We start from the raw sequence: 27,008 nt of genomic DNA on the forward strand, positions 1-27,008 counted from the left end.
TGGGTGCGCTAGAGAAATGTACTTACCTAAGTAAATGGGGATCACTGGGAGAGCTATAGTGGCTATTGCAGTGAATCCAGAGTCTTATTCATGGTATTTTGCAGGCAGGGTCCAGGTTAAAAATGTTAACTGACATGGGCCAAGCAAACTGTATGCATTGACTTTGAGGAATGTGCTTGTTAACCAATGAGATTTCTGCAGAAAACAAGAAGCACCTGACTGCAATCCACTGATTGCACTTGTCATTTTGGGTTGGAATGAAAACCCGTAACCACTGCGGCCCTTTGTGGAATGGATTGCACACTGCTGGTTTAGCAAGATCTTACATGAAAGGGCTTTTGAGGGGCGCATAGTGACTGGTGCAAGATGAGGGCTTAGTAAGAGGGTCTAGTTAGTGGGCCTATTAAAGAATGAACAGCAAGGGGTCTGGTTTGGGGGATTAGTGAGACGGCCTGGTAAAGGAGAAGTGGCTTCTTAGTGTGTGGGATATTGCTAGCAGGTCCAACAGATGGTCTTGGCTATGGGAGTGATGAAATGATCACTGCAATCTCGAATAGATTGGACATCTATCGCTGTCAATGGCACAGAATGAGGAAATGAGGGAGGACTTAAAAGGGGTCCTAAATGAAGGGATGTAAAGGGTAAGGTGTGGTACTCAGAGGACCTGATAAGGATGGCGTTTTCAGTCAAGACCGGGGGACCTCGTGAGGGGGCCCGGGCGCGGCTGACAAAACAAGAGCCCACTGTTGCCGTTTCCTAGTAACCGTCTCCCTGGTAACGGACGGCAACGTCACTTCCTGCTGGGCTCGGTTGGCGGCCGAGCGACGCCATCTGGTAGAACTACTTGGCCACAAACGGCGGGCGGGAGGGAGCGACATATTGGAGCGCTTAAAATGAACACGCTGACACCGTTTGGCTGCGAACAAGGGGAAAAAAAGCACACAGTGTACTGCGTTTATTTCAGGAAATGTGTTCAACACCTAGCCAAGGTTACTTGAAGCGTCTACTTCCTGCGTGTGCACACTCGATCTGCTTGTCATTTGCTCCTTAATCATGTCCAAAAAATAAAAATACAAAAGTCCTGAAAGCGGCAACGTGATTCTGGGTTCCAACTTGCTCCCAAAGTTCCCTCAAATGAGGTCCATGAGGATTTCATCCTCCATGACGCTGGGCACTTGGGGCATTCCAGGTTGGGGTACGGCCCCCCGCTGAGCTCCAGACATCATCATTTGACCTGTACATGTATACAAACATTTTGACTGCTGATAACAAATACAATTGCGATGTAATATATATGGAAAAATAGACTTGATATGCATCAGATTACATTCACTTTAAAGCCAGTGTGCTTTGTCCGTCAGTCACTTTTATATACCTTTTGTAGCTCACGATTGTCTTTCGATGTTACATTACTCTGAGAAAGCAAAAGCTGTTATTATGGTTAAGTTTCAGCTGCAGTTTTTCTTTTGAAGAGTGCAGGCTAAAAAGTAGGTTAGTGAAAAAAATAACTATTTGTTCATGTAGATTCTAGATGAAGTTGTGCTGAAAGAAACTACATCAAACAAGGACATGTTACCCGGTTGAGCATGTTGTCAAAATGAGAAGTATTAAAAACAAAAACAAAAAAGTATAGGGCTTCAAAGATAACCAAGTGGAATATTATCTGGATATTTATGAGTCAACGAACATTATATTTGCTAAAAGGGAAATGTTTTTCACTTTGCTACAATAACGCAGCAATGCTAACCGAGTTGTTTAGGCACTATAGGGATTTTATCACCATTGGTGCCATTACAGTAGAACAAGTTAAGACTAGCCATAAGGGCAAAGGCAGATTTAAAAAGAATGTATATTCACAATTTAATCCCACCAAGTAGAATAGAGTTAGAAAGTTGCTGGGAGGGATTTGCAGAAGACTCAAACTGGGAAGTCTAGGTCAAGTGGACTTTTAGGTTTTTTTCTTCGCCATTGCCACGCTGATTTATTTATTTATTTTAAATGGACTGCTTTTGTTTCCAAGGTCAGACATGAATGCTACGTAGGTGAATTCCAGTAACTAACATGTATAGAACAAGCGAAAAACATGAACGAATGAGGTTCACCTGGCATGGGCTGCCTCCACTGCGCTTGCATTTGATTGCCCCCTCCCGGCGCAGAGTGGACCATCTGTTGTCCGAGTCCCTGGTGAGACATCATCCCGGGCATGTGGGCCACGCCACCTTGCTGTAGGGGGGGCAACCACAAAGTTGACACTTGCTCACGGTTCAGGCGATGGCGGAGGCGTGCTTACCGGCTGCTGCTGGCTGAGGAGAAGACTGCGCAGTTGCGGGTTGGCCCCAGGGTTAGCTAAACGGAGAATTGATCCCTGGGGTGGAGCTTGGCCGCCCTGCGTCACTTGATTGGGGGGCGCCCCGCTGACGGGCGGCTGCTGGCCGTTGGGCCCGGCGGCGCGCATGTTCATCTGAGTTCAAAGTTCACATGTATTACTTACACTCAGGTGTAATATTTTCACTACTTTATACATTCACAATGACCACATGCATTTTTAAGTGTGTTGACATGCAAAGCAGAATGAATTGGAACTCTAAAGTCTCAGCCACATGAAGATGCTTTTTTTGTTATGTTTATAAAGCTCTAAATGTTTTGCTAGTTTTTATTTTTGTTGGAGTAAGTTAGTTAATGGCGCTACACGTCCAATTTAGTTTGACTGTTGGGGGGGTAGGATGAAGCCCTCCCAGGCAAAATGAATTGACGTCTAGCAATGTAGTTATTAACAAGCACATGACCTGTGGTGTACATGTAGCAATCTCTCACCATGTTGTTCTGCCTTTGTTGCTCCTCCATCATACCGACCTGACTAACAGGGGGCATGCCCACCACCACCGACTGAAGAGGAAAAGGATGAAGTGGAAGAGGAGGAAGGAAGTTGTTGGCGGTGTTGTGAAGAAGAACCAAAGAGTTTGTTAAGAGAAGGGAGCGGGAGTACGTGCAGCACCAGGCAGTGAGCGAGTGCGTTTGCCGTCTTTGCGACCAACCTGCTGCTGCTGGACGTTGCCGTGGGAGACGGGGATGGGACCGGGGGGCCGGTTGAGGAAGTTCTGGTTGGGGGGGACTTGACCAGGCTGCATAGGACCGCCACCGCCGCCCATCTGCCTCAACAAAAAAATTAAAAGGAGTCACTTGGAATGCCGTTTTCAATACAGCGATCACATTCTCACTTTTATTTAATTCAAGACCAAATGTTGGAGAACCTTTAATGCTCTTAATCCTCAAACAGAATGAATCATTTAAAAAAACAACAACAAAACTAATCTAATATTTATTTTTCTAAAAAAGGAAAAAGGCGTTTATTCATGAGTAAAAATATATTTCAATCACATTGATTAAAATGTAATGAAACTTATCCACAGGAATTAACTGCAATTCAAGGCAAACTATTAACTATTAAAAATGAATTAAATATGAAAGTCTGAAATGTAATATATAATAATATGTGTTATATATATATATATATATATATATATATATATATATATATATATATATTTACGACTAAAAAATCGTAGTTTATCAAGAAAAACAAATTGGACCAATGGAATCATGATGAATATTAAAAGACTTGGAGCACATAAATTGCCACCTTGTGGCGTGGAGGGTCCATTTAAGGTTCCAATGAGACAAAATCCTTAAACAATAGGTTCAGCTCTTTAGGACAGTTAAAGATAATGTCGTGCAACAAACAAAATCCATTCAGAAGGAGGTAGCTAATTTCAGCAGGCTTTTCCGCTAAGTCAGACAGGAGTAGGGCTAAAAGCTTCATTTCAACTCATTGAACACGCTCCAGCTATCAGAAAAGTGGCAGCTTTGCAATGTCGCGTGCACTTTCCAGGGAAAAACACTGCTCGCTAAGAGAGGAGCGTATGGTCCCGCCGAGCCCGTCCTGGCGACTCGCTGCAAATTGAAATTTTAATTACGCCTCAAGATTGCTGCGGCCGTGACTTACTTTATTAGCGATGCAACACTGAATATGAGATGATACACCAGAGGCAGCGGGAAAGGGAATCATCATCATTATTGTTTCATGTCTTCTGCAGCCTCTAAATGCTCAAGACGCAGACGCACTTTGTCCAGATGTTAAATTAGCAGGATGACTAAACAACAACCGTCGACATCAACCACCACGAAAACAATCAGTAGAATAGAACACGGCGAGTTATTCTCTGCTACAGTGCGTTTTTTTTCACAGGATAAGATTAAATTTACATGTGTTAAAAAGTGGGGAACGAAGCTGAGAGAACATTTGGAATACCCTGAAAAATAATATTTTTTACAAATTGGTGATCGGTGAAAATCTATCTTTGACAGAGTAACTTTTAAATGGCTCCAAAATTCATTGGTTCCTCACTTGGTGCAAACACATTTAGCTTCTATAACTGCCTGTGATTGCCAATGGGGATAAAATGGAAGCTTCATTCATGAATGTCCTGCTCCCTCTGGCAAAAGTCTATCCAAAATGAGGTAGCAAAGGAAGTGCTTTTACTTCCATCAGGGAGACATGGGGGCAAAGGAGGGGGTCTAGTTGCGTCCCCGCGGATTGACACACTGCGATGCGAGTACGCCACATCTCATGTAATATATGTGACATCTGCGCTACCCGCACTCCATTATTCATAGCCGTCCAACTTTAGCTTTGTCTAATCTCATCATTTTCAACATTGCTTGACTGGAGGACTGGCATTCAGTACTTTATGAACATTGCGCAAGGAAAGATGGGACAGGGCTAACATGATTTTTCAAAGAGTTCATTTTTGGGTTGTTTTGCTTCATTTAAGGGATGCCAAAAAAAATTCATGTCACTTGAAAACCTCCCCAACCCTAATTAACAACAAATTTTAGTAGTCATAGTCAAAATGAATTGAAATTTCCACTATTATCGGCATAAAATGACAACGTTGGTCACCTGAAAAATTACAGAAGATTCATAACTCAATTTTAAGATTTTTTTTGGTGGAGGGATTAAAGTTTCAAGGTCACAGAGGTCAGGAAAGGAATTTTTCAATAGCCCGATAATGAATTATCTTATTTATTCCATAATAAAAAGAGAGTACACTACTAAAAATGGCGATACTGAGAATTTGGCTGAAAGTATGCTCTCTTAAGTTGCTCCTCTAGTTTTAATTGTGGTTGCATGCAAGCTCAGACTGACAATTAGATACTCTAAAGCACGTGTCAAAATGGCGGCCCGGGGGCCAAATCTGGCCCGCCGAATCATTTTGTGTGGCCCGGGAAAGTAAATCATGAGTGCTGACTTTCTGTTTTAGGATCAAATTAAAATGAAGAGTATAGATGTATATTACATTTCCTGATTTTTCTCCTTTTAAATCAATAATTGTAATTTTTTAATCCATTTTTTCTGTGTTTTTAGTTCAAAAATCATTTTGTAAAATCTAAAAATATATAAAAAAGCTAAAATAAACATTGTTTTAGACCTATAAAAACTGAATTTTCAGGGTTTTTAATCAATTTATTAAAACAAATCTAAATATTATATCTAAAATGGTCCGGCCCACATGAAATCGAGTTGACGTTAACGTGGCCTGCGAACCAACCCGAGTCTGACATCCTTGCACTAAAGTGATGGTAAACTGTAGCGCAAAACTAGAAAAATGGAAAATAGGAAGTTGGCCTTTATCCTGTACATAAACTAAAAAACGTGTTCAATTCAATGAAAAAGCAAGATTGAGATTTTAGCCAGACATGTCGCTGAATACCAATTGTGTCGCTGCTAAAAATGCCGCGCCGAAACAAAAGTCAATAGCGATGCGGCTTAAACAACAGCCACCTCCCCTGGCGCTCATCTCCGTCAACTCCTCCTCATCATCTATATTTCTGCTCCACTAGACCGCTGCCTCCGTTAGCACTCACCGCGCGGTGACTCTGTTTGTGGTTGGTGATGACTTGTCGGATCCCGTTGACGAAGCCGCTCTGGTCATTGGGGATGAGGCCCATGAAGATGCGCTTCTTGGACGAGTAGAGCAGCATGAGCACGCGGACCTCACACGGCGATGTGGTGTGCGGGAAGTGAACGCAACCGGCCTGGGGCGGAGATGGAGAAAAAAGATCAAGTCGCTTGGACAAATATGTCGCAAGAAAAATACTCTCGAATTATTTTAATGAGGAAAAGAAATGTTACTTCACGTATTTTATATATACGCTTGATGTGGAAGAGTTCTTTTTTTTTTTTTTTAAATGAGGCGCTGGATCAAATATCCATTGTGTGACATAGTGAATCACTATCTCACAATACGACCGGGAAATCTAAAAGAATGCACTCTGGAAAAAGTGAAGGTTGACAATGTTAATCAATATCAACCTTAGTATTGATATTGCACTCAAACAATAGAAGAATCAACTACAATAGCCTATTATGTTTTAAGATAGAAGCCATCCCCAAGCTATTTTTGGGCTTTGAGATCCTGGATTTACGACCCTGCTTAATACATATTTTATATTGGTGTACAAAAGTACTGTCACTCTCGGTTTGGAATGCAGTCACTAAGTTAAACGAGTGGCCTGTAATGGGTTAAGATACTTCATTCGTGCATTAAAGGCTTTGTAATGTCGTGCGGGAAATTGATATTTTTTTATTGAATAACCTGAAAAAACGTGAAATCTTCGTGAAAATGAATGAATTAATGAATGTTAAAAATGAAAAATGTAATGCAGTTATGGAAAAATGTATTTTTATCAATTAAATGCACTGGTTGCTATCGACGCCACTAGACGAATGTCACTGAAACTTACAAAACCATTCGCCATAATGCGGTACAAGCCTTTGAGTGACTCCACGTCCTTGTTGGTGAAGAGAAACTGAACCATTCGCGAATTCCTGAACAGCGGGCCTAACGTTGTCTGCAAAAAGAGTGAGTCACGCGGTCAAAAACAACAACCAATGAGCCGCCAGAAGGACTCAAATAGTTGCTCCCACCAAAAGCTGCTGCGGAATGAGCTGCATGATGAGCTTTTGCGGCCACTGGTCTGTGTTCCTGCAAAAAAAAAACCCTATTAGCGACAAACGGGTGGCAAAAGGCGGCGATCGCTCCACTCACAAGTTCTCCCCCTGGTTGACCTGCACTTGGCATGGCAGGGAGCGTGTCAGATTGGTAGCGGAATCCATGGAGGTGGCTTTGGGCTTCTGCGGTAGGAAGAAAAAAAAAAGGTGTTTCAACAGCAACACTTATCTGTGAAGTCACGAGGTGAAAGATTTCACAAAAACTAATCTATTTCAGGTGCATGTGTGAAGTCAGTGTGTTTAGCGGACCAGTCAATGCATGGCACTATATTCCATCAGCAATATGTGTTGCAGTACGTTAAAGTTGAATAGATTTAAAACAAAACTTAATAGTTGCACATTCCTACTTTTTCTTGAATATATGCTTTTCTTTATTTTAAAATGGCTTCCCCATCCTGATCATTTGAATTTAAAGACAACTTATTGCTCATAGAGTTGAGAGTTAGAAAACCCAGACCCTAAAGCAAGGGTGTCAGACTTGGGTTGGTTCACGGGCTGCTTTAACGTCAACTCGATTTCATGTGGGCCGGACCATTTTAGATATAATATTTAGATTTTTTTTTATAAATGGATTAAATGAACTGGATCAATATTCAGTTTTTTTATAGATCTAAAACAATGTTTATTTTAAATATATTTTTAGATATTACAAAATGATTTTTGAACTAAAAACACAGAAAAAAATATTTAAAAAATTACAATTATTGATTTAAAAGGGGGAAAATCAGGAAATTTAATATAGATCTATTCTCTTCATTTTAATTTGATCCTAAAACAGAAAGTCGGCACTCATGATTTACTTTTCGGGCTGCACACAATGATGCGGCAGGCCATATTTTTGGGCCCGGGGCCGCCACTCTGACACCTGTGCACTAAAGCAATGGCGTGTACCAGTAGTTAATGTAATCCGATAAAAAAGACCCTCCCCACCTTCTGACTCAAACGTGTATTGATGGATAATGGCATTATTTTTAATGTCATTGCACTTGTGTCTGTGTCTGGCATTTTGTTTAGCTTCAAAATTAGAGTTGGTGACTTTGATGAAGTGTAAAATGTAAAAACTATGAGCAAGATGAATTACCTCTTGCCACTCTAGCACACCACTCCACGCCACAATCTTGTTGGCCATGCCCTGTTGCTGTCCCATTGGATTGGGGTTGACTTGCGATGGCTGTACTCCCGGCTAAAAAAAACATTGCCCGTTTAAACACTGCCCACGCACATTTCACACAACTGCAGAGAGGCGGTACCATATTGGGCTGCGCGGTGGGCGGCCCAGTCTGGTTGGGCGGCGGCTGCTGCTGGGGAGCGGGCTGCGGCTGCTGATTGGGTGGCGGCTGGCCCTGCGGCGGAAGCCCCGCTTGCTGCTGCGGGTTGGGGACCCCCGGCTGCTGCGGTATCATGGGCCCAGGGCCCGTGGTGACGGTGGAGATGTTGGGCTGGTTGATCTTCACCCCCGACAGTGACGGCATGCCGGGCTGGCCAGCGAATGCCGGGCCTGTGTTGACCAAACTTGAGACTAGAGGAGACAGGATGAAATGTCACCAATTTGTATGCTGATTTGCCAACAGCAATGTATATTTGATCTTCAACTTAGTATATGTACTGTAATTGTAAGTTTAGGACACGCAGACTCAAAATAATAATAATAAAGCTGATTTCCTTTGGCAACTGGTATATGCTCACCATGGTTTCCCCCAGTGCTTTATATCCTCCTGACTAGCAGTAGTTCAAATTTGTCCTCTGTAGAGGACATTTGTAAACCTAAATATCTCCCACCCAGTGCATCCAATTGCATTAACTCCTTTGAGCTCTTATAGAGGGCATTCGGAGCTTTCTAACAATACCATATTTCTTTTGCAGTATTCCAATTAGTTCACATAGATTGGGGAATTTCAAAATAAATGTAATTGGACAACATTTTTTTTCCTGGTAGTCAGGAGGATATGCCAGGTGGCAAGTATTTACGAACAAAAACAGCAGCATTTTGGACAGTTCTTAAATTGGTATTTCTATTTAACAAGAAACAGTTTTTTTGGTTATGATTTCCATGTAATTACTTGTCACATTTCTTTGATATTGTGCCTTTTAACTGGCTGTTCTTACAAACTGAGTCACTAACAAAGAATGTAACAGTAATAAAATCCGTTTGAATCACGTGCAAGTATTGTAATTGCTGTGACCATGTTGTCCACACAAGAGGCCAACTACACCACAGCAATGTAAACATTGCCTGCCATAGATGGTATTTATATAAACGGTGTGAACTGGCAGTAAATGCTAACGTTTCAGAGCGATTGACGGGGCTAGCTGGCCAATCCATTTCCACTGAGAGGGTTGGCAGTGATCATTCATCTAGCCCTGTCAGTGGCAGCCAATGACTTTATATTCCCCCTCATATTCCCTTGCCTAGACAGCTTTGGCATGTAACTCAAGGTAAGAAAATCCTCGAGTTACAAGTACACGAACAAATTACTGGAAATTTGGCAAAAACATTCGTGCGCATAATCATCTGGCAACTCACATCGGTTATTCTGGCCTTTGGCTGCCTCCACAATCTGCGCAGCCACCTGAGCGGCAGTCATGGTGGCCGGATTCTGTAGGGAAGCGGATTAAGAAGACGTCGAGATTTCACTCCGGGCAACAACGGGGGCGCTGTTTGAACAGCGGCCAAATTCAAAAGGCCGCCAATTAAGACGCTCACCCCTGGCCACCTACCTGATAAGGATGGCCCGTATTCATGTTAGGAGGGGGGCGGGAGGCTCCCACCAGAGCCTGATTGACGGCCAGTGGCTGAGGCGGCAGGACAGGCTTCAGGGGTCCGGGACCGACAGATGACGACACTGCTACATGTGGCCAATATATTAGCCATCAACTGTACAAAAAAATGAAATGTATTTGACCTACCAGGCAGTGAAATTCCCCTGACCAGCACCATGTCCTGGCTGTAGTCCGGGTGAGGCTCTACCACGCCCCCCACCGGAGAGGCCCGTTCGAACAGAGCTCTCAACGCAGGCAGCTTTCTTGGGGCCACCACCGAAAAATGGATCCCTCTCTGGGAAAAAAAAAATCCCAAACTTGAACATCTTGCGGCTCACAAGTCCCAAAAGTCTTTGGCCAACTCACATCTCGGATGATTTTGACCAGGTTGTCGGCGGTGCATCCTGTGTAGCTGACGCTTTCAACAGCAGGAAGCAAGTACGGCGGAGAGTTGCACAGCAGAACGCAGACTTTGTGTGTCTGCCCTCTGGGATGGCAAGACAAAAAGCCACATTCAACCAAGGGAAAAAATTGGAACAAATGACAACAATGGTGAACATGTTGAGGGTAACATAAGCACAAAAGAGATAAAAAAGCCTCAAATTTGGCATGGAAGTCGCCATTTTTGACTCATTTTGGACTGGATTGTTCAAGTTACTGACATCTGTGTTGGTGCATTATTTTTTTTGCAACTGTAATAGCGTCACTTTATTTTTATTGTTTTTTTTTACTTCAATGCCTAATGCAATTATTATTTAGTGACTTTGAAGCGGAAACTCCTGATTATTACTTCACTCCCCCAAGTTAATTGTATGTATTAAAGTTTTTTTTTTTTTTTAAGAATCTTGTTGCACAAAGTGGAAAAAAGTGAATTTTGGGGGGTTGCCATTCATGGTCAGAAAAGGGTCATTATCACCTGTAAATAGTGAGGATCCAATACTAAAATTGTGACAAGACAACCATGCCTGAAAAGACCATATAATTCAGTATTTTGGACTTAAGTAGAGGGGCCTCACTCACATTTGTTCCCGCATCTTCTTGAAGTCATCAAAAAGTTGCAAGGCCACTGAGAGGCCTTCAGCGATCAAGCTGCAACTCTCTGCACCTCCTCCCATGAACCTGTGTATGAAAGTGATCCAAAACTTAAAATCCCTGCCATTAAACATAGAACACGTGTAGTTTCGAGTCGGACTCACTGGATGCTGTCAATCCAGGACACAAATTCGAACGCTGAGCTGGTTGGAGCATGACACTGGACGTACGACTCGGGGGCACAGTCCACCGTGTTAAAAACCACCAGGCCGTATTGGGTCCCTCCGTACTGGTGGATGGGGTGAAAGGAAGGAAAAAAAAAAAAAAAAACATGGCAAATTTTGTTCCTTACAAAATGACATTAACTCTAAAAAAAACTCACATCGCCTCCAAAGTCAGTTTCCGCAGGCGGACCTCCGTTGAAATACCTGAAGAGATACTTTGCATGAATAAAGTGCATTTATACATGGGCAAGCAGGAAGTCTTAGGTGGTGGCATTACTCGATTGCTGGAAGGATGTAATTCTTCCTGAGGGATTCAAAGTAGGGTCCCAGGTTGGCAGTGCCCTCAATGACGAAGACCACATCAGCCACCTGGTTGCAGCCCGGCTTGGTGGACGCTTCCATGAGCGACACCATAGATCTAGACACATCCCAAATATTTGCGATGTTTAATTCTTATTGGAATCATCCGATTTTTGAAGGCTGCTTGAACAACAGTGGGAATTGACATGTTAACACAAACTGTCAACAGTAAGTTTCCTTGGCTCGTAGCCTTAACCATAGCTTTACACGATCGTACATAATGCTTTCATTTAAAATCTTTAGCTCTACACGATCGTAAATAATGCTTTTGTTTAAGATCAGAGGTCAGAAGTAAGCAAAAACACAACAAAGAGATCACCAATGCATATGATTTGACTAGTGAGAACAGCCATGATCCAAAAGCCGATTTTTAAACTTACACAAAAAACAATATACCAGTCCGATCTGTCACAACATGGTGAGGTTCGGTCACAAATACCAAGTTCGAGACGAAGCTTCTGTTGGATCCAAAGCCGAACCTAAAAAAATGTGTTTAATCGGACTTGTTACAGCATGGCTAGATAGCCAGTTTTGGTGTATTTTTACAGGATGTCGCGGGGCGAAAACAGGAAGTGACGAATGAGCTTTTGTTTTCTTCGCCCACCATATAGAAACTGTATTTAGACTCTGCTGCCCCTTAGCGGACATTTTAGAGTACAACCACTTTTTTGTTCCTCTTACAATGTTCCACGTCATCCACCAGATGTCAGCAAATATTTACAAACAATAAACCCTGCTTTTTGTAATCTTTTTTTTACTTTCTCCTCACCAAGGCTTTGAGGGCCACCAGGAAACTATCATGTTGTCTTCAAACCTCCAAGCAATTTAAAACCAAAAGTCTTTCCTTTAAAATAAAAAAAACTTTACCATTTCTCCTACCTGCTAGTCAATGCTGTGCAGTTTTTTTTTTCTCAGTCAAACAGTTTGTGATAACTTTTGGAAATTGCAGAACACTTAAAGACCTAAAATCTAATGGGCCCCATTCTTAAGGCCTGAAAGCCAAATACTGTGGATCTCATGAAAGACATAAAGATGGCATTCAAACTCTTCATTACAATATTCCTGAATCTGGCTCTAAAATATCTGTATGATGTCTCCTTTTGTAAGATGTTGGGTCATCTTTGCTTTTTTGTTTTTATTTTCCATGACAGTGGATGGCTTGCGAGTATCACCTCCTATCCATTCTGTTCAGGAATTTGCTCCAAAACGACACAACGCAGGGTCTGGATAAAATATAAACATTAGTCCTGTGGTCATGTGGTCACGCAGTGATGAAGACGAATCATCTCGGTGGTGGCCGCAATGGCTGGGATGCTGCGGGCCAGATGGTGCCTTCGCAACAGGTAATCAAATGTGCCGTGCAGGATGTGGTTCCAGGAAAAACAATATTCTCTTTTGGAAACACAAATGCCAAAACTGGCACAACACTATAAAATATGCAGATCCCACCTTAGTTTACAAAATCTTCCATCACATTGCTCCTCCTCCTCTCCAAGATTTTCTACAAAAAAATTGCAACACATCAACAAGAGCTGGCTCTAGAGGTGACTGTGTAGTTCCCCGCAAAAAGAGTGCATGCAGCACCTTTTTTGTCCGTGCCTCACATACCTGGAACTCAATACCAATTAACATAAGACAAAAGACTAAAGATGGAAACTAGCCCTCGGCTACAATCTTACATACTTACATACTTATATATGTTGATTAATATGTGCTGTCCCTTATTAAATAAATCAAATGGGGAGCTCAACGTGATGAATAAAGTCCAAAAATACTAAAAATCCAATGCAAAAAAACCTAAAAAGAAGAATACACACTCACAAATGCACCGTCATATTTCTCCCAATGAATTTGCTTGACAAAATACTGCACCGTGATTTAGAAAGGCGATGAACATAGTTTGTTTTTACTTTTAGTTCAAGTCGACTTGATTGGTTTGAGCACTATGAATGCTAAAACGACGGGCCGTACATTTTGACCCCGGAACGGATGAAGTGTTGTTGCATAATTGCTGTTGCGGCGTGTGCAGAGTCACGCTCCATCACATCGTGATTCACGGCTCTTGTTATTCTAATCAGCTACATTAGCATTAGCGGCTAATGCCCTGCATGTCAGTGGCTTAATCCCTGCAGCGTGATGTATAAACACCTCGCTGTACCCTCCCCACAGGCCCAAGTCCCCACCATTCCTCATTCGCATCTCTAAGCTCACTGAACTGAATCGAATGTCTTTCCCTCTAAATGATTTTTTTCTCTTCTGCACGATGGGAATGTTGCCGTGGATACGCCAACCCCCATCACCCCCCCCCCCCCCCCCCTCCTTCCCATCACACTTTCCTCCACAAGCTGGTGCGTTGTCATACCGTATGTGTGTCTATATACATCCACACGATGGATGCTCAGAAATGTAAAGACAGTAAGTTCAAAAGAAAAGAAATGTTCAAGAAAAAAATGGACAGGCAAATAAATAATGAGGAAAATTAAATACCCCAAATTGATGCAACAAAAATGTATCCTAAATGAAAATGACAAAAATATTGGATAAATAACCCCACAAAAACACAGTGGCAACAACTAAAATGTGTGTATAAAAAATGCAAGAAATACTTAAATATTCGACAAAACACAATTCATGCACAAAGTCATTAAAAGAATTGTGATGATGTTTAAAAAAAATCCAAACTTACAAAAAGAAATATAACAAAACTAAAATCCAAAATGAAATCCCATGAACAATTTAAGCAAAATAGTTTGAATATGTCGATGCTCAAAAACCCTCACAAATATTACACCTAAATAATTTTGAAAATGAAAATGAATGAAAGCACAAGATAACAAAAACCACTAAGATAAAAAAAAACACTGTGGTAAAATAAACAAGTGTCGAGAATCAATAAATTAAAAAAACGTGCACATAAATTTTGACCAAATTATTTTTCTCTCTTCTCAATGGTGGTAATGTTGCCATGGTGACACCCCCCTGTATGATCAGGAGTTGGCACGTCATAGCGCTGTCCCACAAACTCACACACAACCCCCATCCACTCTTGAATGCCCCTCTTCCTCTGTCCACTCAGATAGCTCCCATCTTCCCCGTGGCCACCTCCAGCTCGAGGAGGAGATAATGACAACATGACGGATCTTGTGAGGGTCTGCGGGCGGAGGTCCAGATGGAAGCCGAGTCATGCTCCATTTTGCATTTGGGCAAAATAAATGTGGCTACGATAAAGAATTCATGACAAAGTGGCTGAATAATTACACAGCACCGACTTAATGCAGAGCACAGAGTCAGTCCACGTAGTCCGGTCTACACTGTGGAGTCAGTGCGTCATCCTATACATAGTCTGTAGGTTATATTTTGACGAAGGAAGCATAATCATGGCCAGGCTGTAGGAAAAAAAATGTACTATGTGAAAAAGCTACCTAAATGTTATGTGAAAGCGGCACTAAAGCAAAAAAAAAATCACTTCACGAGAACAAATGTATTGCAGGAAATCTAATAGGAAGAAAGCGCAATTGTAAAAAAAGCACAAATATTCCAGATCATAAAAAAACACAAAAAATGCAAATATACATGACAAATCTTATCTGAAAATGTCAAAACCGAAGAATATCCAGTTAAAACTACCAACTATATTATTCCGTGAAGCACACAAATGACAAAAACGTGAAAATATACATCAAATAAATATTAAAGAAAATTTTAACATGAGAAATGCAAGAGAATTGAACACTAAAGAATGCCATATTTGGATTAATTGCAATAGTAGCTTTGCTGGGATAGTTCATAAACCCCTAAGAAACGTTCTATTAATTTTAATAGGATTTACTGTTTACTATTGGCAACAGCTAACTTCTTGTCAATGGACTTGAGATATATGAGTATAGATTTTGTGGGTCCTCTGCACTCTCAATGGGAGCCGGTTGAGACTTGTTTGTGGTTTGAAATTCAATCTGAATTGGTTTTAGTGGGTCCAATAACATTGACCATGGACTCAAATGATTCCATAGAGCCCAATGCAAACCTTTATGGAGACGTTTTCCTAAAATAAAAAATTCATGAGGAGTGAGCAAATTAGTTTGAAGTTGCAACACTTAATGTTGCTTGAAGAACGTGACATCCATGGCCGTCATTGCCTTACACATGCATTGTTAACAATGGCATCCATAAACATCAATGCAATCCATAACAATTTAGACAAATGTCAAAATAATGCAAAATGGTTTCCAAATACTGAAATAATAAAAACAAATACACAAAACACGTTAAAAGGGGAAAATTTAAGTCCAGAATATTACCCACCAAAAATGCAAAATAACACAAAAAAAATACACGAAAAATTGGCAAACTATAGAAAGAAATATTGAAAATATAACAAGGCTGTGTAAGAAAAACACAATGGTCAATAATATTATAGGAACCAAGAATAATTTTGAATGACAGCTTTGACAAAATAATAATAATAATAATAATAATAAGGATACCTATTGCCATGTTCAATTACAATCATCTTCTCTTTTCTTCTGTGGTTTTCCTCAACTGAATCCTCTGCATTGTAAACACACGTTAAAAAAAACACAAACAAAAAACAGACGCCCCAAGGCTTAATGATACAGATCTTTAATTTCCAATAGCATTGCTTCACTCTTTCTGGACTGAAACAATCACTTCCTTGCATTAAAAAAAGCGCTTGTGAATAAACCCTTTTTATTTAAAAAATAATCCAAATTCGATAAATACGCATCTTGATTCCGACAGAGAGAGAAAACACACATTTCCCCCGCGTATCATCATTTGTGATCATTAGTCATATTAGTAACAAGTTCCTCATTTGATATATTTATTTATTGTAGCTCCGAGCGTCGCTTACGTCATTTCGCATCGAGTTGACATCATTCGTGTTAATTGAGAAGCATGCAGACCTCCAATGCGACCATTCACGACAACACAAGACAGCCAAGATGGAGAATAGGAAAAGATGCGTCATGAAAAAAGATGAAACGAGGGAGATTCAAATCAAGTGGCGGGCCACTGGATAAGTGGGGTCAAAATGAGCTGACAAGAGGAAGTAAAAAGGGCGAGAGGGGGGAGCCACGGAGCCTCGGGACCGCCGGATCGATAACGTTTCTACTCGGACAAAGCTGATCCATAATCTACAAATCACATTGACGCGCACTCGCACACAGACATTCTTGTTATTTCCCAGATGAGCGCATTTGTCCCGAAACGCCCTGTTTTGTATGTCTTTTGTTGTTGTTGTTGTCATCACCCAGGTTTTTTCGCACAGCACACAAAATAGCCAAATACGATAGAGTTACACGACACCGGTTGAAAGACAGCAGGAAGGACTTGATGACGTGGGAAACAAAAAATGCCTTTACACGGACTGCAATATCAGTTTTCCACGAGGACATCGGGCTTCACATTGGCGTGACATCTTTTCACCCCCCCATTATCAATACAGAAGAGCTCAGTGACCACATAGTGGTATATATACAATATTCCTGCCCCGGGAGGACATATTTTTGCCCCTAAAACCTATTACACGAGGTTGTTCTACCTATCGGGCACTTTGTAGCTCATTCGTACTGTACACGCATAATTAAATGCTTTAATTTTTTTGACAATGCAGCCACAAAACCAGATTTTTGTAAGTCGTGTGATCAATTGTGTGCATCTAATGCACTTTTTCTCAATTTACTATCCGCAACCACATTCATTCATTCACCCCCTGCAGTCAAAACAGTGCCATTAATGGCAGCTTATGAGTTAATAAGAAATCTTAATTGCCCCTAAACCAATAAGAAGTAACGTGGACATGCCTAAAAACCAGCAGAAAGCAACAAACAAACAAGAAGCATCCCAGAAAGAAATGATCCAAAAATTACCAGTGAAATAGAAGTGACTAAAAATTAACTCTTTGCGTAATATTGACAATGATAGATGTCCGAATTCACTCAAACAGTGCTAGATGACCAATCCTGCCTGCCAATTGCGGCAAATAAGTTAACATTTTGGCCCAAAAATCAAATGTGTGAGATCTAGTTGACATCCTAGCGATATTTCATTCATTGTATTCACACGTTTCCGAGTCAAGAGAACGTTCATTTTTTTTGCCTCATCCACTTGATTGAGATGTTTTCTCCTAAAACCTTTTCTCTGACAAGCATGCTCCAAAGCAGTCACTCTGAAGGAATTTGCGAGAAAAAAAACCTCTACCACTCTGAGCCTAGCCTGTCCTCAGAGGGTTCCGTTCCTTCTAGCGATTACATGACAGATGGACACTATCATCTCACTAAGTTGCCCCCTAGACATTAAGTTGCTGATAACAAGTGAAGTCAATTTAACTGTCTCTATTGCCAAGGAACCTCCCAAGTCCCTGCTAGTCTTGAATCTATGGGATTTATGTGGGAAATGTGTCTTAGGGAGCCCAAGCCAAAACTAAAAAAAAACAGAATAGTACTTAAAAATCTATTTAGGAAAACAACTTTGATTTTTTTCCCCGTGCTTGTACCTGAACCAAAACCAACTTTTGAGAAGATCAGAGGGTAGTTGCAGTCCTTGTAAAGGGTCACATTTTGGAGTCAAACCTCCACAAAAAAGAAACAAATCTTTGTGGAGTCAAAGTAGAAAAACCCCACCAAGTCCTGACTCGTTTTATAATTTCAATGCCAATGCATTTTGAGTAAACGTCCATGTTCTGCCATCCAGAGTACGCCCAACATGGCCCCTTGTGACAATGTGACGCAGGACTAGCGGAAGGATGGAAGGAGGACCACTAGGTCGGGGGGTGGGCAATGAGCACAGGCCACTGGGACACACAGGCATACACACATACACACAGATACAAAACAACCACACCCACGGACACGGAAACACGCGGATAAAAGCGACACAGACGTGTCACGTCTGTGGCTCGATGACTTGAAAGCTCATGGCGGTAAATCTCAAAATAAAAGTCCTATTTTGGGAAGGGTGCATTCGCCATTGAAAAGTCCAACAGTTCACATTTCTGGTAGAAAATGCTCCACCCTAGGAATGTTAAAAGAATAGCCATGAGGACGACGGGAAGCATGAGGAAGACCGACACAAGGTTACACGCTCACGTCTCACACTCAGTCTGTCCCGGCTCCTCTGACATCACTGAAGATGGCGTCGCCTCTCCTTCTTTTCCGGAGTTTGGCGTCCAAAAGTTCAGAGGCCGGCCGGGAAGGCCCAGAGAATCCAGCAAGTTCTACCACCTTGTATGATACGGTACATCTTCGTCTCTGAAAGTCTGTACAAAAGCTTTTGGTCCTGCTTCGGGTGACCGCTTAGAATGGCTTATTTTTTTCTCCATTTTTTTTCTAAAGAGTTTATCACTTCACACGCCTCCTAGATCAAATACTACATCAACGTCAACTGCACACATACAGCAAACCGATTGCATGTTGGTGTGTTTTTTTTTTTCATCCGTCGACAGATGGGGCAGAAGCGCCGAAGCGCCGAAGCGTCGAGTGTATCTGCGAGCCTCTCTTTGATGGAAAAAGATGTATTCACAGATGAGAGAAGAGGAAAAAGGAAAAGTCTGGAGGTGGAAAGACTGTGAGGACCTGCGAAAAAAAGAGGAAATGAGGAGATGATGACGAGAGGAATTAGGCCGCCGACAGCGGGCGCTTGCTTGTACTAGGAAGTGGAAAGAAAAGGCTTTGAGGCATTGCATAAGAACTCAAGAGAACGCCCACATCTGACAGACTCTTGATCCCGCGCAGGCTTTTACACACTTAACCTCCACTTTTACCAACTCTAATCCTAACAATCCTTCAAACCCATTACTATAGCGTTAACCAAAGTTGAAACCACTATACTCTAAACTGCCAATAACCCAAAGTCGCGCAAAATCAATGTTTTTTCTAACCCTAACCTAAAATCAAAACCCTAAACCAAATCCTTATAGTAGGTTAGGTTAGATTAGAACTTTATTTCATCCTGTATTCGGGAAATTTCTTGGTTGCAGTAGCAAGACAGACACAAGACACACAAGACATTGTAGACCTAGGTAAAAAAAACTGGAGCCACACACAATAAGTCCACAAGGTATTAGACAAAATCTAATTCATCAACCAAAAACCAAACCCAAATCCCATCCACCAAAACTGAGACAGCAACTACAATCTGATAACTGTATTTTTCGGACTATAAACCTTACCAGCCAAAGAATACACTATGAAGTATAAGTCACACTGGACTATAAGTCGCATTATTGGGGAGAGCATTTTTTTAAAATTTGATGAGGAGCCAAGAATGAATGTACGTTAAAATAACAATATTAAAATGGAAAACAACTGCCTCACTAGATCTCTGTTAACATAACAGTTTTACTCATTATTATAGCCTAAAAACACAACATCGTGTCAGTGGTCGGAGAGGAAACTCACACTTGAGTATTAGTCACAGGCCCAGCCAACCTTTGAAAAAAAGCACGATTCATAGTCCAAAAAATACAGCATAACCCTTTTCTTTAACCAGATCTCAAATCAAATGCACCGAACACTTTGTTAACCTTTAAGTCACATGAAACCTGTCTTTAGTCTCTCATACAGCTTCTTTCCACAAAACAACATGGCTGCTAAGGAAAACCTTGCATAAGGCACAGAAGATGATATCCGTGTCTCCATTTCAGAGCGCCCAGATCTGACAACCTACATTATCAACACGCTTGCTGTCAGTTCCAACTTTCCCACACTTGACCTATCTCACTGCTCACATTCTGCCCCAAAAACACTTACCCAAAGTAAGTGTGATCAAATAGCACACAATGCAAACGAAAAAAGACAAGGAGAGAACACTAAAAATACCGACCTATTTAATCGGAGTGAGGACTGTCCACCACGATGTGCGGCTTGGACGACGGTGACGCTTCGCCCTTCGTTGACACAAACGTACCGATTGCTTTTTCCTGCAGAGAAGGGGAAAAACAATACAAATAAAAACTTAGGATAGGTTTGAGGAGTAGAACACTTCAAATGTCACTTCAGGAAAAAGTGAACACATTGCATACCTGTCAACCTCGGCCAATCGCTCCTCTTATTAATGATTGCAATTCCCCTTATTAAGTGATAATAAAGCATACAAATGCAACGTGGCACATATTTACTCACATATGGCACACTTGAAAGTCTAAAACTTTCCCCAAAGTGAACGGGGTGCCCAATCAGTCGGTGCACTAAATTTAAGAACCTGTAGATGTTGCCGTATGACGCTGACAGCTTTACTGTCTGGGTACATTGCTTGCTGACGCGCTATATTTATATAGTGAAAAGGGCAGGAGTGACTGACGCGTATCATGCTCAAAGCATGACAACATTAGCAATTGATGATGGCATTTTTGTCTGCTACCAGTGACCAAGACGATCTGGATCAGAGCCGAAATCGGGCAGACTTTTACAAAAAACTGACTTTTTAAAACATTTTTTCACATACAAAAGTTGTTATATGGCGTACCCGATTTGAAATGTTCCAAAAAACGTATAAAATGCAGGAAAAACGTATAAGTTGACAGGTATGACATTACCTCCACCAGCTGATGCCAGTGTTCTATTGGCTTGCGTGGATTAGCCAACATGGCGGTCCAGTGCTCCCTCCCCGGGCCGTCGGCTTCGCTCCCCACGCGGCACATTCCTATCACCTCGTTATGACCGATGCTGACGAGACAAAAGAAAATCAGCCGTCATGACTATTCATGGGCCTGCCTGCTCTGGGACGAAGCTCACCAGTCGTAGTCCATCACGGCGATGACAATGGACACACTCTCGATGTTCTCGTTGGGAATGTCGAACACGAGTGCCTCGTTGTAGGTAGGATTCAGCGTGTTCTTTTTGATGGACGTCTTCCTCTTCTTCAGCCGGCGACCGTCGCAGATCAGTGAGGCCTTCACGTAAGGGTCTGCAGGGAAGAGGCAGACGTTCCGAGAATTAGAGGACTTAACGCGAGGTCACCTTGGAAACAGCGGTGGATAAAAAAGCAGCAGGTTGACTTGATTTGTTATTTATTCAGCACGCTACCCTGGGAAACACACGCCCACATCACATTTTTTTTTCACCCTCTGTTTCTCCAGCGTCTTTCTCACACTGTCGGGATCACGCTGGTGATAACACTTGCTATCTCGTTTATTCCGAGAGGGCGCCGCCGCTAACGTTACCGCCGCCACTGATGCTGCTCCCCGAGTGACGAGCAATAAAATAGCTGTCAGTCAAAGATGGCGGGGAACAGGTGCTTTTTCGGGAAGAAAAAAAAATACAAGTCAGAATGTTCATTCTGCTCTAGGGAAGTAAAAATAGACACGACCTTAAAAGATTAGTGGCAAACTCCCGTGGGCCTAGAACTAGTCTAGTCTACTTGTTCCCATTGACAAAAACTGATCAAGTCTTTGTCAGTCCATTACCAGGGAAAACTACAGTTTCGGTTACTTGAGAAACCAGTCAAGTACGAGTTAGTTCTTTATAAAAAAAAAAACGGTTTTACTGTACATAACTTCCCCATTCGAAAAACCTCAAGTCTTGTGACTGAATCGGAATGATTATCTTTATTACCGAATTTGACCAAGGATTTCTAGGTAGTAATCATTTTTGGGGGAAAACATCAGGAACTAGAAATATGACTCAAGACTCAAGTATATGTAAATTTGTCTTTGGCCTGAGAGACCTGGAAGATAAAATAGTTGCTAGCTAGATTCATATCAGTCCTTTACCTGAGAACCAACCATGTTTTCTCGCATATTGACCGCCTCCGCGTATAAGCCGTACCCTTAAAATTGCCGTAACATCGTTGAATTTTATGATTTCTCTCGCATAAGATGGCCCCTTTGTTTACAATTTTCATGTTCATATTCACAAGTTTCCTATTCATGGTTTTAATAGGGAGTACAGACGTGTTACTTTGAAAGGAAAATTTTAGGAACAAACACCGCACGTGGTAATTCTGAGATACAGAATGAACGTTTTATGTAAAGTACGTTTTTTTCTTGAATTTTATTCATAGAGGTCAAAATAAATTTTGCTTCATGTTTTATCTATTTATATTTTCTCTATTTTGAAATAAATGACCATATGGGCTGCATTGTTTTGCATTATGGCGTTTTGTCACCTTGCAGTTTTGTGCATGTCAAGTCTAATTTATCCACATATAAGCCATTGATTGTCATAATTTTTTTGTTACAAATTGGATTTTTTTTCTTGATTCCAGTCTTTTGTCTGAAAACACTCCATGTTAGTTATTTGACGTCTACGTTATTCTTTGCTTAAAAAAATCCACATTGTTCAATGTGATCTCTAAAAGTATTGTTGTTTTAGAGCTTTGATATTGTTTGAGGTCATCATAAGTCTACTACCTGAGAAACCGGTCAGGTCCATGGCTTTAAGGTTGGTGGCCTTGATGACCGTGGCCGTCAGTCGGCCAGCTGTAGGCAGATAACACAGCGAAAAGTTGAGCTCGCCGAGATCGGCCTTCTCCTGCGGATTCGGAAAAGGAATAAGGTTGTTAGTAGGTTTCCGGCGGGTGGGGGAGGTGTCATTGTCAATAAATCATGCGCCAATCTGTCACCGCCAACTGGAAGCGACGGCTCGTTTGTGTTTTTCACGCCTCGCATCCATTGCGGGTCGATACTTCTTCAGCGAGACTGAAGTTATTTAATAAATGAGATGTCCATGAGTTGTATGAATATTTTACTTGTAATACACTCTGGCCGTCTTTTGCTTCATCTGTACGCTACGCACGTCTATCATCGATTAGTCGTCCAAACCGATGCATGGGAGCGTGCATGTTGCTTGTCAATATTAACTTGAAAGAGCATACGAGAATGGCACCTGCGGAGGGTTCAGTGACTTCATGTCAACAGCAGATCAATATCTAATATGTGACTGTGGAATGGGCATTTTTTTCTAAATTAATGTAGTAGCCAACTTAAAAGACGAGCTGTTAATGAGAGCGTCGGTCCAGAGTGCACGATTCCCTCTATATGGTTTACCCAGGGCAATGTAATCACAAGATTTTTATTTTTTTAAGATTTAAGTTCAGTTAGAGCTTGTTATGTCGTTCCTTTTGGTTTCAAGTTAGTTTTGAAACCAGTCAGGTTTGTGCATTTAGGTCCACGTTAGCCATAAAAGGTATTTTTGTTGTCCTTTGCTTGAGAAACTAGTCAGTTTGAAGTCAACTTTGATATGTAGTTGCTGGTTCTATTGGGTTTAATTGTAATTCTTGATCTGAGAAACCAATCAGATCCAAGTAAGTCTTTTTAGTTCTTTAATTGCAATCTTAAATTAGGTGCAAAAAAAAACTACCATTGGTGGTCTCAACCCAGTTTCCCAAAGTAAGTGTAACGTAACCTAGTTTTGAAATTGACTACAAGCAAAATCAAGTCATGTTTTGTATCATGCTTTTGTTAAATATCAATGAAATCAACTTGTACTCTGAAATCAGGTTTCGGTATCTCCGACTCTATGGCCCTTTCTACAAATATAATTACTAATGGTAGTGACTCACCACTGTGCCCTCAATAATGTCCCGCCAAACGGGCTTGTCTCCGCTGCCTTCGCTGAAGTCCAGCAGGTTGTCCACCACCACCTGTCCAATCAGGTCGTGGCGTGAGAAGCGGTCAAAGTCGTAGACGGAGAAGTGAAGCTTGCGGGAGTGGAGCTCGTTCAGCGGCACGCCGAACTGGAAGGTCTCGTTGAACACGGGGTTGAGCGTCTTTCTGTGCACCTGCAGAGAAGTCCGGCTCAATCACATTCTCGTTTATTGTTACGTTTGTTTGACCTCTCTTGCCTTTTTGACACTGCCAACCATTGTAGGACAGGTCTCGCATCGCCTTTATCGTTCCCCAGTCACTTTTCAACAAATATTCTTGTCAGACCATTTTGGGGGGTCTTTACCAGTCTGGTCCATCTGTGACCACTATTTGACTCAGTCTTGCTTTCAGTTCTGGTCTTGCATTGGCTTTGACTCCAATTTTCGTTACTTTTTGGGCAATTCACGGTTGTCGTCTTGAGCACAACGCTCTTTTTTTGGTTGTTTTATTCTCTCCTCTCTGTCTATTTCCTCTTAAACCTAGTCCAGTCTCTACTCGCGCTTGAGAGAGCGGACAAACACAATCATAAGGATTGGAAGAATTGCCTCGTTTCCACAGAAGCTATTAATTCCTGTGACACTATCAGATTCTTGCTTATCAGCCACCCGCCTGTCCCGCTGTTATCCCGTCTTCGTCATTTTACGCTGGGCATGCTTCATTTTCTACATTTCGGCCCACCCACCAACACATTTTGGGAGCAGCCCTCCACTTCTACCTCAAACCATTGGCCACACATATTATACTATCGGCACGCCGGTTGATTAATTACGAGGTCGTAGGCACTGAATTTTCCGTGAGAACGATCATTAACCTTTCCGTTCGGCCACAGAGTACAAAATTAAATTCCACCCACTTTCCGGCAGGGACAAGAGTATATTTGACTATGGATTCAAATTTTCACACCGTTTGCCCAAAAATATGCAATTTTGTGTTGGCGTCGTAGACGTCAAAGACGCAAGAGCGAGCACGTCGACGTCCTTTTGTGCTCTTTGCAGATTCAATTCAATTGATGCGTTTGATGAAATGAACACAGACGATGGAGATGCGTTCGTTTCCGATGCTCGCTCAGTCGTTTAAATACAACCTGAGAGGATCTGTCACTCTCGGTTATTATTAGTGCCCCATCATCTCGTGTTAGCGGCGTGAGCTAACGGGAAGCGGACGGCGATGAGGCAGCGAGTTAAATGACGGCCTGATTCCATTAGTCTCAGTTTTATCGACACACAGTAGCGAATGCACAATAAGTAATCGAGGTTTCAGTTTTTTTTTTGTTCAGTATGAACAATAGCCAATAAAAAAATGAATGTTGTTTCTTTGACAATCCTAAAAAAATTGATATTACTGTCAAAATAATAATGAAATAATGAGATGGGGAAAATGTCTTGAAGGTGGGTTGTATTGTAAACAAAACTGCATTATCCTCGGGAAATTATAGTAGCGAGGTATGGAAAATTTAAACTCCATTACTTCAACACATAGTGAATACGCAGATAACCAAAGTTCTTGTTTCATTGTCAGGCACATACAAAAACAGCATTTTGTGTTGCAAATATGCGGCCACGGATTTTTGCGGTGAGAACCACGCTCGCCCTGTTGTGGTATGTTTTTTTTTTTTAACTATCCACACAGAAAGTTGGTTATATATAGGCCAAAGTGTTTTTTTTTAAGCTGACAATGTGGCTATGCCACCAATGCAAAGTTAAAAAACATTGTGGTTTGTTTCGTTTAAGTCACTTTATGATTATTTTAATACTCAGGATTTTTCAATCTGATGAGGGATGATGAAAACTGATGAGGGGATTTGATTTTGAGATTTTAGGTTGCTGTTTTTAGATTAGATTAGATTCAATAATTTTATTCATCTCGTATTTGGAAATTCATTTAATTTTACATCTTATATTATGTGAATGTGAAATATGTCGCTCTAATAATGCCAAATAATGCCACGCCTTGCTATATTGGCCTGTTCCTAAAGTCCTAAACCATGTCAAAGGTCATGTTGTCGGGTCAAATGTCAATAAAGTTCACGTCATAAAGACTGTTTACTAAACATTTATATTAAATATAATAAGAATTGAATGAGATATGACTTAAAACATTTCGAATTCATTTTGATCACAAAAATCATACCTATGGGCCAATTAATTTTTCACATTTTCCCCCATAACTTTGGCTCTATTTAGAATTTTTGACTGAAATAAAAAAAGACCATCAATAGTATGTATGAGCATTGTGGGATGCACACAAAAACAGAAAACGATGAGTTCTAATTTTTGTCCGAGTACCCAGACAAAACCACACAGTGGTCAACACTGATCAAAAATTTTCCAGAATCTACCTTGGTCTGGAACTTCTTCTTGCGATCAGGCAGCAGGTAAATCTTGACGTAAGGGTCAGAGAAGCCGTTGGCGTCCTTAGCGGGCAGATCCAACGCCTTCAGTATCTTCACCACCAGCTGCTCCGTGCTGTCACGCACACACACAGAACGCATACACACACACATCGGTGAAGGCGACTACAGTAAATACGCACCTGGGCCACCCATGTACACAAATAACAAGGTGGTAGGTTGTCGGAGCGACGTCGAACCGGTGTGGCGCCTCGCCGGTGTGTGCCTCGCGCTATTTAATTATCGGGCAGCCACTAATCAGGCCTTGTTAGATGGCGTCTGTGCTCGTTAGTCAGCGTGTCGCCACTTTATTAGACGCGCACTGTGAACTTTGGGCCACAAATTCCCTGTACCAGTTTGCCGCGCGACCGATCGGCATGCGGTTTACTTTCCATTAATACAATTACAAGCAATATAATGCAATTGTGGTTAGAGTTGACGCAGATGAAAGCAGATGCTTAGAGAACAAAGTCAGATGAAACTCATTATTTCCAAGAAACTTATCTTTTACAATTTTCACATTTCACAGCCAGTTCTCCCTGTTTAAAGGAGTTAGCCATCTTTTTG

At 41.5% G+C, this 27,008-nt stretch overlaps 2 protein-coding genes across 5 annotated transcripts in view; both read right to left on the reverse strand.

The window, feature by feature from the left end:
• Positions 1-917: 917 nt before the first annotated feature.
• On the reverse strand, positions 918-12,013 carry med25 (mediator complex subunit 25). Of its 2 annotated transcripts, none has more exons than XM_077618117.1 (20): positions 11,829-12,013; positions 11,366-11,506; positions 11,247-11,292; positions 11,029-11,153; positions 10,853-10,951; positions 10,199-10,319; positions 9,980-10,127; positions 9,791-9,915; positions 9,597-9,669; positions 8,323-8,591; positions 8,154-8,255; positions 7,110-7,195; positions 6,989-7,046; positions 6,805-6,912; positions 5,926-6,096; positions 3,039-3,149; positions 2,815-2,886; positions 2,291-2,461; positions 2,103-2,223; positions 918-1,234 (listed from the first exon to the last, which is right to left on the reverse strand). In XM_077618117.1, exons 2-20 carry the CDS (start codon positions 11,500-11,502, stop codon positions 1,131-1,133), a joined length of 2,247 nt encoding a protein of 748 aa, XP_077474243.1. In that variant the 5' UTR covers positions 11,503-11,506; positions 11,829-12,013; the 3' UTR covers positions 918-1,130. The 2 variants fall into 2 exon arrangements, with proteins under 2 accessions (XP_077474243.1, XP_077474242.1); XM_077618116.1 differs by having other exon boundaries at positions 9,791-9,918; positions 11,829-12,012.
• Positions 12,014-17,507: 5,494 nt separating this feature from the next.
• syt3 (synaptotagmin III) overlaps positions 17,508-27,008 on the reverse strand; it is a 34,716-nt gene continuing 25,215 nt past the window's right edge. For all 3 annotated transcript variants that reach the window (XM_077618578.1, XM_077618579.1, XM_077618577.1), the window contains 7 exons: positions 26,391-26,517; positions 23,968-24,186; positions 22,817-22,937; positions 21,201-21,372; positions 21,002-21,131; positions 20,290-20,386; positions 17,508-19,040 (listed from right to left, as the gene is read on the reverse strand). In XM_077618578.1, the coding sequence (XP_077474704.1) occupies positions 20,294-20,386; positions 21,002-21,131; positions 21,201-21,372; positions 22,817-22,937; positions 23,968-24,186; positions 26,391-26,517 (862 nt within the window). In that variant the 3' untranslated portion in view covers positions 17,508-19,040; positions 20,290-20,293. The remainder of the gene's footprint in view (positions 19,041-20,289; positions 20,387-21,001; positions 21,132-21,200; positions 21,373-22,816; positions 22,938-23,967; positions 24,187-26,390; positions 26,518-27,008) is intronic.

This window comes from Stigmatopora argus, chromosome 14 (assembly GCF_051989625.1).
Source record: "Stigmatopora argus isolate UIUO_Sarg chromosome 14, RoL_Sarg_1.0, whole genome shotgun sequence".
In the NCBI taxonomy this organism is placed as follows: domain Eukaryota; kingdom Metazoa; phylum Chordata; class Actinopteri; order Syngnathiformes; family Syngnathidae; genus Stigmatopora; species Stigmatopora argus.

Bases quoted from the DNA above. Each gene is read 5' to 3' on its own strand.
- med25 (XM_077618116.1), bottom strand. From the start codon at position 11,502: ATGGTGTCGCTCATGGAAGCGTCCACCAAGCCGGGCTGCAACCAGGTG. The intron at 11,154-11,246 runs GTGAGTTTTTTT...CCCATCCACCAG, and splicing joins AAACTGACTTTGGAGGCGAT to TACGGAGGGACCCAATACGG. The intron at 9,670-9,790 runs GTAGGTGGCCAG...GCTTCCCTACAG, and splicing joins ATACGGGCCATCCTTATCAG to AATCCGGCCACCATGACTGC.